The 12,007-nt window shown below is 55.5% G+C and overlaps 1 protein-coding gene across 2 annotated transcripts in view; it reads left to right on the top strand.

The window, feature by feature from the left end:
* Positions 1–6,018, top strand: part of SUSD4 (sushi domain containing 4) — an 89,376-nt gene extending 83,358 nt beyond the window's left edge. The window contains exons 8-10 of one of the 2 annotated variants that reach the window (XR_008529400.1): positions 2,250–2,626; positions 3,597–4,424; positions 5,894–6,018. Coding sequence is in view for 1 of the 2 variants with exons in the window: in XM_054576633.1 (XP_054432608.1) it covers positions 2,250–2,626; positions 3,597–3,625 (406 nt within the window). In the remaining variant the exon portion in view is untranslated. Of the gene's footprint in view, positions 1–2,249; positions 2,627–3,596; positions 4,631–5,893 lie in introns of those variants that run through there. The other variant, XM_054576633.1, reaches the window with a different exon arrangement.
* The last annotated feature ends 5,989 nt before the right edge of the window (positions 6,019–12,007 follow it).

Raw genomic sequence — 12,007 nt, 5'->3', positions numbered from 1 at the left:
TGCTGTGCCTGTCCCCCAGGGGCGCCATATCCGTTGCTGCCTGTGTGCGTGTGGCCCTGGAACTCTGTCCCTTGGAGTGTCCAGTCCACCAGGAGCATAGAAACTACACAGGAGACATGGCCCAAGGTGTGTGGCCCAGCAGAGGTCCAGAAACAGTGTGCGATACGAAGTCTTAGGAGAGGACTCTGGATGGGACATAGGACAGGGCTGCCCCTCCTCCCTGGCTGCACGGATGAGCTTGGCTTAGTGTCTTTGTCCTCCCAGCCATCATCCGCAAAGAGGACACTGTCACACTCCCTCACAGGTGGGCCTGGCCCCAGTCTCCCTGCGCCCCCAGCACCCTTAGGGACAAAAAAGTGCCCCCTGGCCCTGCTGCCGGCAGATCACCATTCAGGGCACAAAACGTCCCATGACACGAGCCAGGCCTGTCACCGAGATATCATCACTTCCTTGGATTCTGTGCTCCTGTCAATCTTCGCCTTTGGGGACCTTACGCATCAGAAAAGGACACTCGTTTTTGCCCACAGGGACGGACGAGCCCCCAGGGTCGTGCCTGCCACCCTCTGGAAGGAGAAGGGGGTGGCCAGGAGCTAGGTGTGGGGACCTCCGGCCTCCCTCACCAGGCCCAGAGCACGTCACTGCTGTTCTGGTGCTGGAACGAAGCTTTGCTGATGTTCCGGAACCTTCTTTCCTCCTAAGCCTGCCATCCACTCTCTCGGTCCTCAGCATTACTATTTATGAATCAAGGGACTGTGTTCTATCATTGAGCAATTACACTATCTAAAAAAAGGCCCGAGGATTACAAAGAGGAAGCTCAACTACGTACTATGATTTATAGGACATTGGAGTCCATTAAAGTGGCCCAGAGAGCTATTTTTCTACATCTGCTTGGAAGAAAAGTTATATTGACTAAATATTAAGATTTTTTTTTTTAATCCTCACTGAGGATATGTTCATTGATTAGAGAGAGAGAGAGAGAGAGACATTGATGTAAGAGAAGCACCAACTGGTTGCCTCCTGTACGTGCTCTGACCGGGGATCAAACCCACAACCCAGATATGTGCCCTGACGGGGGATCGAACCCAAAACCTTTTGCTGTATGAGATGTTGTTCCAACCAACTGAGCCCCCCAGCCAGGGCTAGATTTTTAAAACTGTTCCCCTAGACTCTTCTGCTTGATATTTTAAAATCCCTTGAGTGTTATCATCTGATATTATGTTTTAATTGTTTTGGAGAAGTTGGGCTCATCTCTCCCGGTAGAAGATGAGAGCCTCAAGGGCAAGCCCAGAGTGGGTTTCCTCCCAGGTCCCACGGGTGCAGACACTGGAGAGGTCTTGAAGACCGTGTCTGTGGGAGCTGAGGGTCACGGCTGGGCCCAGGAGGAGAGGCCGCCCCTTTGTCGGCCACCCTGGTTACTGTAGGGGATCAGGGGCAGAGGGTGGGTGGGGGTTGGACCCGGCTGGGGCTTTGGTTCCCCCTGGGCGCAGCTCCGCCGGCTTAGGTTGCAGGGTGGCGAGAGGCAAAGGGGCCGGGCCAGGAGCTGCATGAGTGCCATGTAAGGGCAGAGACGACAGACCGTCTGCCCACTCCCAGGATCCTTTGCAGCAGGTCGCACGCGTATAACTTATGTTCACGTGGCTGCTGGGTTGGGAGGTGGAAGTGAGTCTGATGTAACTTGAAGCAGGTAGTGAGATGATGTTCAGAACTTTCTCCTTTTTTCCTGTTGTTGTTTTTCTATCTTGACTAAAAATTAGGGATTTTTATACTGAAACAGGAAGCAAAAGAGTATAAGCATCACAGGGGCCAGCCTTTCCCTGTGGGCACGTAGAGTCCCAAGTTTCCTAGAGTCTTAACGGTGTTATTCTGTTACCAGCAGCCTTCCCAGGGGACACCACGGAGGCATGCTGACGCTCGGCTGGAATGGCCACATGGTCCCCTGCCCGCAAGGCTATGGCCATAAGGCCAAGCCCAGAGGTCGGAGAGGGAGGAAGGAAGCGTAAGGACAGAGCAGAGGGGACAGGCCGAGGGCACATGACAGGAGAAAAAGCCCCTGCTCCCCTGAGTGTCCACCGCGACAGCGCCCCGAGCCAGAGGCGGCCCGGATGGGAGCGGGTTCTTCCGCACCACATCCACGCACGGCTCCGCCCGTCGTGGGCCCTGCGGACCTCAGCTGCGGTGGGGGCCACGGGGGCTTCGTCCCGGCGGTGGCGCGTCCCTCTGACAGGTCGGCTCTGCTTTCCCTCGCACAGGGCGCCTCCCAGGAGCTCCAGCAGTGACCCCGACTTCGTGGTGGTGGACGGCGTGCCCGTCATGCTCCCGTCCTACGACGAGGCCGTGAGTGGCGGCATGAGTGCCTTAGGCCCCGGGTACCTGGCCTCTGTGGGCCAGGGCTGCCCCTTACCCGTGGATGACCAGAGCCCCCCAGCATACCCCGGCTCAGGGGACACGGACACAGGCCCGGGGGAGTCAGAAACCTGTGACAGCGTCTCGGGCTCATCCGAGCTGCTCCAGAGTCTATATTCATCTCCCATGTGCCAAGGGGGCCCTGCTTCTGACAACCCTGACACAGTCACCCGCACGGCGGGGGAGGTGGCCTCCACCAGCCCAGGCATCGACATCGCAGATGGTGAGTGTTTACCCTGAGGCCTGAGCACCCTGCACATGCCTCCGCACCCAGCACCCAGCATCTTCGAGCCAGCATGGAGCCGAATCAATCTGTTTCCCTCTCACTCAGCTTAAATTGCTTCTTGCTCTCTCTGCGTGTAGAAGCCGTGGACAAGGCCAATTAGGAGGAGGAGGGATCATCATCTCACAAGTGATGAGCCCATTAACTGAAATTTCAGGAGGCACAAAAGGGCGCTGAGCCATCCAGAGCAGAGCGGCTCCAATAGCCGGTGCTTGGTTTTCATAGCGTCTTTATGATCCAGGCTGCTCTCCTCGTGTATCCCTTAATTAGGCAGGACTTCTGAAAGCGGGGCCTAGCATGAGGGTAACACACGCGGGTCAGGAGGGAAGACCCAGATGCGAGCAGAGGGGCCCGGTCCCGGAGAACTTCTGGGTCCACGCAGGTTATTTTTTATCAGGCGTGGAATAGAATATGTTCATCTGCCTGTCACAGGAAATGCAGAGTGGAGCTTAGGGTAAAGTGGGAAAAATGCATCCGACTAAATAGGGCCATTTCCCAGGGGAGGGGTCCCCGGCTCCACTTTTCCAACGAGACACGGATTCCAGCTCATAGCGACAGTGAGTGGCAGTGTCAGTGCGGAAACAGGGGTCTCCTGGTTCCTGCTTGGCCCCTTTTCTGCAGTTCCTGCTGCCTCTCTGCCCCTGCCCTTGTCACCCCTTGGCTTGTATGACCAGTAGGGGACACGGTTAAAATCTAACATCTCCGTTTTTATGAGCTGGGTCTCAGATGTCCCAGCAAATAGATGTTATGCGGAGGAGTCGGTGGTTTTGATTATTAACTGCTATGTGGAGCTTAACATTTTCTTCTCCTCACTGATTGCAGGACTTGTAGGTGTTCCAATAGAGCTTGCAATCTCAGATGGTTGCGGCGTTTTCGGTGTACTAAACAATAACCATCCCTTCTTGCACAGAGATCCCTCTAATGGAAGAAGACCTGTAGCTAGGCCAAGTCCCCGTGACTCTCCTGCCCCTTTGGGAAGGGGACCTTGTACCTTGGAGTGAGGCCACGGAAGAACAGAGCTGGGGCATGGGGGACGTGTTTAATTTGTCTACATGGGGACAGCGACTCACATCGTACATCATGGACTCAACAGTGGGTCACAAACACGGACAAACTGTGGGGGCAGATCTTTTAAATAGGACCTGAGGATTTGCCAAGGCCAAGGGGAACCCCCCATGTGGGCCTGTGGGGCGCCGTCTGGTGCGTTTCATGCTGGAACACAAGGCGGTTCCACGCATGTGCCACTGAATCCTGCGTCCCATTGACTGAAGTCATGAGTACTACCTGCCTCCTCTGAAAGCATGTCACATTATGTAAATTTGCTTCCCAAATCTGCTTGAAACTGTCTCCGGATTCCAAGTTAGGCTGGATCAGCCTGTGCAGGAAGTCTGGGTTCAGCTGCAGGAAGAGCAGCAGAGCGCCCCCTGGAGGCTCCCAAAGGGAAGGTTCTCCTGCGACTTTGGGACAATCTTCCCCTCACCTGGACACTTGTACTCACGCAAGACTAAAACGGGATGTGGCAGTCCCGGCGAGAAAGGAAGGACTCAGGCAGACTCTGCTTTCTGGAAACTTCTTCAAAAAGTAGAGTTCATGTACTCCGTGCTGTCCTCTGGTGAAATAGCGTCAGTATTTGTGTTCATGGTCTAGCACCTGGATTTACGGCATTGGATAAATGTTGTGACTTCACACATGGTCAGAACGTGTTCAAATACATCTCATGGTGGAGAAAGTAACCAAGGTAATGTTCTGTTACAGCATTTTAAAAAGATTCCACTTGACCATTTATCTGAGTCATGAGCCCTCCCCAATGAACTATTATGAGTGTTGTCCTCACTCCCAAACTCAGCCATATTTTCTTTTCCAAAACAGAAATTGTTTCTGTAAATACATTCTTCCTCCAAATAAAGTATGAAATTAGATTTATTTATTTTTCCTTTTATTTTGTCCCACAAAGTCTGCAGGCCGGCCTTGCAGCCCAAAGACAGCCGTGCCCTCCCGCTTCTAGGGCCTCTGGCCACTCCCAGGAGCCCCCTGGGTGGTGTTCCTAAGAAAATGATCAATTAAAAAAAAAGTCTCCAAGTCCTGGAGTGTCTCTTCCAATACACGTTGCTGTGTGGAGCTGCTTCCTTTCCTTCTCTGGGTTTTCAATAAATGCAAACAAATCTGTACCATCACTACGCTCAGAGAGCCGTGAGAACTGGAAGTGTGATCAAATCCTGTTTTTTCCTGACACAGACTGATTAAAAATTTAAAAAGAAATGTCGGTTTGAAGCATGACTTCCCCAGTGGACCGGAGTCGGGTGGGCGGGAAGGGGTAGTGGCAGTGAACGAGGGTGACGGAGATGACATGTCCGGCTAGAACCTGAGACTGGACGAGGCAACGGGAAGTGCCAACCCACCCCCGAGCCCTGGGAAGTGAGGAGCTGGGCCAGCAACCACCGGATGCCGGGCGCGGGGTCACAAGCAGCGTTTGGTAATTATAACTCTGTCCACTGACAGCCTCCCTTGCCGCAAGCACCGCTTTGTACGGTGAGCCCCGTAGAAAGAGATGATTTCGCAAGTGTTGGCGCTTCCATGCCACCTCTGCCACTCGAGAGAGAGAGGTGATGTGGGCGGCTGGACGGGAGTGGGGGCGTCCAGGGCTCACTTCGGCCGTCTCCCCCAGGCAGCCTTCCCAGCATCCCCGACAGGCTAGGTCTCCAGTTCATGCCGACACCTGTCTTCCCTCCCAGGCCCCCTGTATGGAGGGCGTGCCGCACAGACCACCAGGGTGATGCCTCACTTCCCACCAGACGGGGGGAAGAGGCGTGAGAGGCTGTCTCCAGGCCTGGCCTCGCCTCCTTCCAGAAACCATTCTCCGCTCCAGCTCAGAGAGCAGCAGCGTGCAGCCCCCCGCCCTGCAAGCCCAGCGCATGCACGGACGCCTGTGTGGCCCCCACCCCCGAGGGGCAGGTACCACAGGCGTCAGCGTGGTTCTGAGAACCGAGGCTGGTGCGAAGAAGAGACCCACGCAGGGGCCCCATCCTCAGACAACGTCTCACCGAATCACCCGGATCCTCCCCTCCGTCCCTTTGGTTTGTGGCCACCCACCAATATTACGCGTGGAGATTTATTTATTTATTTCATTTTACTGGGCTGCGGCAGCAGGGAAGAATCCTCCTGATGCCCTGAGCAGATCTTGATTCTGACTTTTTATTCATTTCAAAGCCTCAGCGGACCTGCCGGGTACGAACGCCATCAGTCTTTCTTGAAATGCCTGAGGGATTCGTGGGTATGAGAACACACCCGTCATGTTGTGAATTGTGCCCAGAGGTGAGGTGTGGAGAGAGGAGCTTTCCTGACAACGGGGCTTCCTGCTCTGGGGAGGGAGGCCCCGTCAGGACCAAGGTCGGGAGCCTGCGGTAGAGATGACAGCTGATGGAAGTCACAGCGCACAGTAGGAATGCAATACGTGGCAGATGAACGCCAGCTGTTGCCCAGTGTGAGGGAAGGTGTCGCGTGAGTGATCGACTCGTGCGTGTGTCCCTAGGCTCCTTTGACCTGCCTTTGTCTCAGCACCCTCTCACACGGGTACAGGCGAAGCTTGTTTTGGGGCTGCCCCACGCGGATGGACTAAAACGTGCTCTGCTGGGTGCCTTTGGGCCTCCCCCCAGGAGCCCCTCCTTGGCCCTCTGTCCTCCCTCCCTGCTCGGCCCTCTCCGAAGGCTGCAGAAAGCTTGCTCAGGGAGGGCAGGACAACCTCAGCACTTTCCCCAAGGACTTGGAAGGACTCAGCTCACCGCCCCAGGCAGCCTGCAGATTAACACTCACCTGCTTCCCTAATTTTATTGTCCAGTTTGGATTTAAGGCATAAAAGTTACTGCCCGCGTATTTCCAAGGTGATAAGGAGGGAGGGCCATGGTCAGGATGCCTGGTCTGGCAGAACCAGGCTCCGGAGAGCAGCGGCCGCTATCAGGAAGGGCAGTGCCGCGCCCGGTGGCATTGAAATAATAAAACTTAACGCAGAGGGCGGGACATCGACGCAGTTGTGTTTAACGGCCGGCTGTGGCAGGCAATGTACCAGCTCCACGCTGGGCAGAAACCAGGCCCCAGGGGCCGTAGGGCCCTGATACCTCAGTAGGAGCCTCACCCCCGTGGTCAGAGCCTGCGGGGACCCTGGGCCCTGGGCCTCCAAGGCCATGGGAAAAAGAAGCCAAATGTCAGCAGATGCATATAGAGTTATGGGACCAGGGGGGACAAGATGCAGCCTGAAGGAATAAGGAGACTAATATTTTCTGCTCGGAGCCTGTAAGAAATATTTATAGACCCGGTACAGTCAATAAATAGTTATTAAGCACCTGCTGTGTGCCAGGCCCCGTCTGCGTTCTCTAGACCAGCGAGAAGTAAGGACGGGGGTGTGGGGGGAGGGGTAGCGTAGAGTGCTGCAAACTGGGAGCCACGAAGTGCAAGACCCCGGCCCAGGCCTGGGCTCTGGGGAGACGGCCACAGGCGGTGGCAGCGAGGCTGGAGAGGGCGTGGCGGAGGTGCAGGAGAGCTGGGGGGGGGGGCTGGGAAACGGGGAGTTGTTCTGTGTTTGGCCGGGGCCTTGACGTCCCAGGTGGAGAGCAGGATGCGGGCAGGGGAGGGCGGGCAGCAGAGGGAGAGAGATGGGGCGGGAGAAGTGAGTGAGGGCCAGAGCCTCGGGGCCGGGGGGCCACGTTCCGGAGGTCAGCGGTCCCCTTCAGAGAACAAGGAGCCACGAGGGCGGGATGGAGACGCGAGTGAGAGGGCTGTGGGGCACAGGCCTAGGAGTCAGGGACACCCACACACAGTTTGGGGCTGCCACGGGGTCTCTGGGGGACCCCTCCGGACCCTGGGGTCCTCATCAGAATGCTCAGAGGCACAATGGATGGTCTCAAAGGTCGCTTTCAGCCCTGATGGGGTGAAAATTCACATTCCTTGCTTTCTAAAAAATCCCGGAGTCAAATACCTGCTTCTTCTGTCCCCACCAACAGTGTATGACACTCCTCCCAGCCCCTTCTGCGGCTGGGCACCTGGGGCTCAGGAGGAGCACCCCCCCAACACCCTCTGAGGAGGTCCTACTCTCTAGAAACTCTGCAGCTGCGTCAACCAGGATGCGGGGAGGGACAAGGGACACCAGCCACAGCCGTCCTGGCCTTGGTGGCAGTTCCCTTGTCCCTTTGGTCAGAAAAAGCAGACATTAGCCATACCCTTCCTGGAGCCCCAGCAAATCCATGAGATTGATTTCGCCCAAATAGTGTAGCATTTCCTGTTCTATGAAGCATGTGCACCTACTGTGGAGGATGCGGGGCTAGGGAGGAAGCAGATACTCTTCCAAATCAGTCCTCACGGGGATCATGAGACATGGGAGCAGACCCCTCCTGGAAAGCCATCTACAAGCTGGCATTCTCCTCCGACACCCCCAGACCATCGGAAGGGCGAAGCCGTAAAGACGAACGAGGTTAGCCCGGCACGATTTGTTCCGTTAAATTATGATCATACAGTGGTGTGTGCCAACCACCGCGTCTGTATCTTATCAGCCATCTGCTTAGGGACTGAGTCACATGCTCGTCTAACTCCAACACCGAATCCACAAGTTCACAGGTCACAGGCCACCTTCTTCATTTTGGTCCAGCGCCGTCTCAGACGGGCACGTCCAGCCTCTCAGGCGCGCTCTGGCCCCCACAGGTCCTCACGGGCCCCTGACGCTGGGTTAGCCATGCCAGCTTTGGGTGTTCGGGGAGCCGGGGGTGGGCGCTTGGGCAGCGCTGTCCACTTCAACCTGTGGGCGCCGAAATGCAACAGGCCTGGGTTTCAGTGTCAGCTCAGCCCCAGGAGCAAAGTTGGGGTGTTGAAGCGAGGACACTAACAGCAGCCACCTCACCATTTGCTGGTGGATTAAACAGGATGATGGTGTAGACAGCGCCTGACACAGAGCAAACATTCCTAAACGCCAGCAGCCCTCATAGGCTAGTCTGTCTCCGTCTGTGCTTAGAAGGAATCTGCAAATACCCCTTTTCTCTGAGTCTCTTGTCAGCCCTGCGCCCTCCATGGCTCTTCTATGGCTGCCAGATGCTCTGGCTGGGATGCGGCTCAGTCCCCCTGCTCTGAACCGGGAAACTTGGCCAGCCTGGGGAGGCCTAGGGAACCTTCCTCAGAACAGTATTTTTAAATGCACAAAATAAATTCAACGGATGGGTTATAGGGAAGCACAGTGATCAAAACATTTTTTAAAACTAAAATAATATAGTTACATTTTTCTCTTAACAGATGAAACAGTCATGGTGCTCATGTGGTCAATCCACAAACCCAGATTTAAAACTCTTGCCCTAGAGCCCCTGTTGCTGAGCTGAAGTTTGCAGCCAAGCTGGTTCCATTTCTCCTCCCAACAGGCATGAGCTCTGAATTCGTGGAAGACACTGCGGGGTCTTATGAACTGTCGTTAGCTCTGGAGTTGCCTTTGTCATTTAGTCTGTAGTCCAGGGAAAAAGCACAGGCTTTAGAACAAGCAGACTTGAATGTCTATCCCAGCTCTACCATCCATTAGCTGAGTGAGCTTGTCTTAGGTACTTAACCTCTAGGAAACCTGCTTCTTCCCCCATAAAATGGGGAGGGTACCACCTGCAAGTGCATCGAGGATGAAAGACCAGGTGCCTCATGCAATGTTTAGCACATGAAGTGTTCAAAAAGGAGTGGTGGTTATTCTTAAGGGAAGTCAGGAGTTGAATGGTGTTTTCGGGAAGATTCTAGAGAGTTCAAACCATAATGACATATGGTCTCTGATCTGTATCCAAGACATCATCCATTCCTTCTAGCCAGTCAAGTGACTTTTCACAAATTCTGCAAGCACTTCCCGTTGCTGGACAGCTCTTGGGGTTCTCTGCCCAGCGTGACCCTCCAAGCAAAGGTTCGGTGATAAAGGAAAGGAGTCTTTATTCAAAAGCAGTGACTCAAGCCTATCAAGTCACAGCTCTAATCACTTGAGCCCATCAATTAAAGCTAAACTCAAAACACTGAGTTCTCCTGGCTTTTCCCGTTAGTTTCTATAGGATGAGTTTACAAAGGAAAACAACATAAAACTCAAAAGCGCCACGATTCCCGGAAGAACGGCAGCCTCTGCCTCAGATGTCCCCTCTAGATCACCCAAAGAATAAACCTGCCGCCCTCACCTCAGGCTGTGCCCGGCGTTCCGTCCCACCCAAGGTACCATCCACCGGGAAACGCAGGCCACTGCAGCCCAGTCATCCAGGCGTCCTCGAGGAAGAAGAGCCTCACGGCCAAGGCCACGGCCCTGCCCAAGGCTGCAGCGAGCCCTCTTTTTACTTCCGCTGGCTCAGCGAGCCCGGCACCAGGCCGCTCACAGTGGCCCCGGCAAACTCTTCCCATGGCCCCTCGCTCCTCCTCCAGAGATTGGAGTTACTTTAATCAGATGTCCCGTATCACTCCTACGACGGCCTCTCTTCCGCGGTCCACCTGTAGCTGCTTTCCAGGTTGTTTTACCCTCCGAGCCACATGTTTACGTGCCGATGTGTATCTTCCATGCCTGTCACTTTCCACGTCCCTCTTGGGAGGCCTGGCTCCTGTGACAAAGCTCGGCCACCCGGACTCAGCCCAGAGCTCCTCCGAGCCCCAGTGATGGCACCGGCCTGTGCCCTCAGTTAACAGTAGCGGCCGTTCCTGCTTTGTCTATTCCCTCGACAGACAAACGGCATCTCCCGGTGCAGCCAGGACACTTGGCTTCTGGGCTGCCTCTGTCACTGCATGTACGACCTGGAGCAGGTCTCCTTCCCTCTCTGGGCCAATGAGCGAGCTGGGGTCAGAGGGGGCACCGTCCAGCTGGCACAGCCCTGGCTGTAGAATTTCACTGCCCACGCCGGGGTTCTTAGGCAGGAGTTTACCTGAAGGCCGCCGTGCGCCAGCTCTGCAGGAACGGGGCCCCCTCCTCCTCCCGGGCCTGTGTGCCCAGGGGCATCTGCCTGTGGAAATACTTTTTGCAGCAAGGCCTGGCCACAGTGAGTGCAGAAGGTGCTACGGGCGCTCCCTGCTCCCTCCAGGGACCGTGGGAGCCTCCCTGGGCCACCCCTTTTCCCCAGAGCTGCTGGTAGAATCAAGCTCTCTCCTTGCTCTCCCCGGCACAGAGGCTGGCGAGGGGCTGGAGGAGGTGTGCCAGGGTGGCCTACAATCCAGTGAGTCAGCCCTGGGAAGCCCAGAGCTGGGGACACTGGGCAGGGACCCGCTGGGGCCTGCCTGTGCGAGGTGTATGCACAACCTTCTTTTGACATTTAGGCTTTTATTTTTTTACCTTCCACTTATAGAAAGCAACAATAGTTTTTTATTATACCATCCACCGTAAGAATACATTGTCATTGGATGAAAGAAGGTGAGGGCTTAGCCAAAGGACATATGTACACCCCAGGGACACGACAATGAGGAGGCATTGCCTGAGGGAGGGAAGGGAGGTGGGGTGTTGGGGGCAAGGGGAGAAAAAGCAGGGGCAACTGTAATAGCATACACAATAAAATATATACAAAATAAGAGACAAAGCTTCGAAAAAAGAATACACTCTTTTTTAAGTTAGTATATTTAAGTATATTAGCAAAATATCACCAAGTAGCAGCACGTTCAAACAAAGAAGGCAAGCGTTGCACAGGAGAGACATTTGGGAACCACGGGGGAACCCCTCCGGGCCGGAGCCAGACCGTCTCCTGCTGCGTCCGCAGTTCCCATGCAAGAACCACCTGCTGCTTAGGAGCGGGTCCTGCAGCCTTCAGTGCAAGGCAGCAAAGCCCACCTTCCGAGATGGTGTGTGTGTGTGTGTGTTGCTCACACGCAGGTGAGGAAGGGGGCTGGGGAGTGGTCCGGGCGGACTGTAGCTGACCCCCTGCTCCCAGGAGCCCTCAGGGTCAGTCCGAAGCCCAAAGGAACACGGTGTCCGGGGTGCTGGGTCACTGGGACGCTGCCGCAGGCCGGCTTCCTCTGTTAATCGGACGTGGGTTAATTCAGGACCCCAAGGAACCCCACCTGTTCTACACGGCAGGTGCTGAGGTCCTGGTTTGGCTCCGGGCTCTGAGGCCCTTGAATGATAAAGCAATGCAGCAGCCTCTGCCTCCCCAGACTGGCTGGGCAGGGGATCGCTCCAGCACCGGGAGCCAGCGAGGCTGGCCGCGTGCCTGTGGACGAGGCTGAGAGGGGTGAAGGCCTGGCCAGTGGGTGCCAGCCAGCAGCGGCTGCTTCCGCTAATCCAGGGGCACCTCCTCACCGGTTATAGAGCTGGCCTTACAGTTACCAGCCTTGGACCCTCCGGGGCTTCCTGTTGTCCTT

This window comes from Pteronotus mesoamericanus, unplaced genomic scaffold (genome assembly GCF_021234165.1).
Source record: "Pteronotus mesoamericanus isolate MK-2021 breed Mesoamerican mustached bat unplaced genomic scaffold, CSHL_Meso_final contig_347, whole genome shotgun sequence".
NCBI lineage: Eukaryota > Metazoa > Chordata > Mammalia > Chiroptera > Mormoopidae > Pteronotus > Pteronotus mesoamericanus.
Note: the sequence above shows the minus strand (reverse complement) of the source record. Positions and strands in the feature narration are given on the sequence as shown.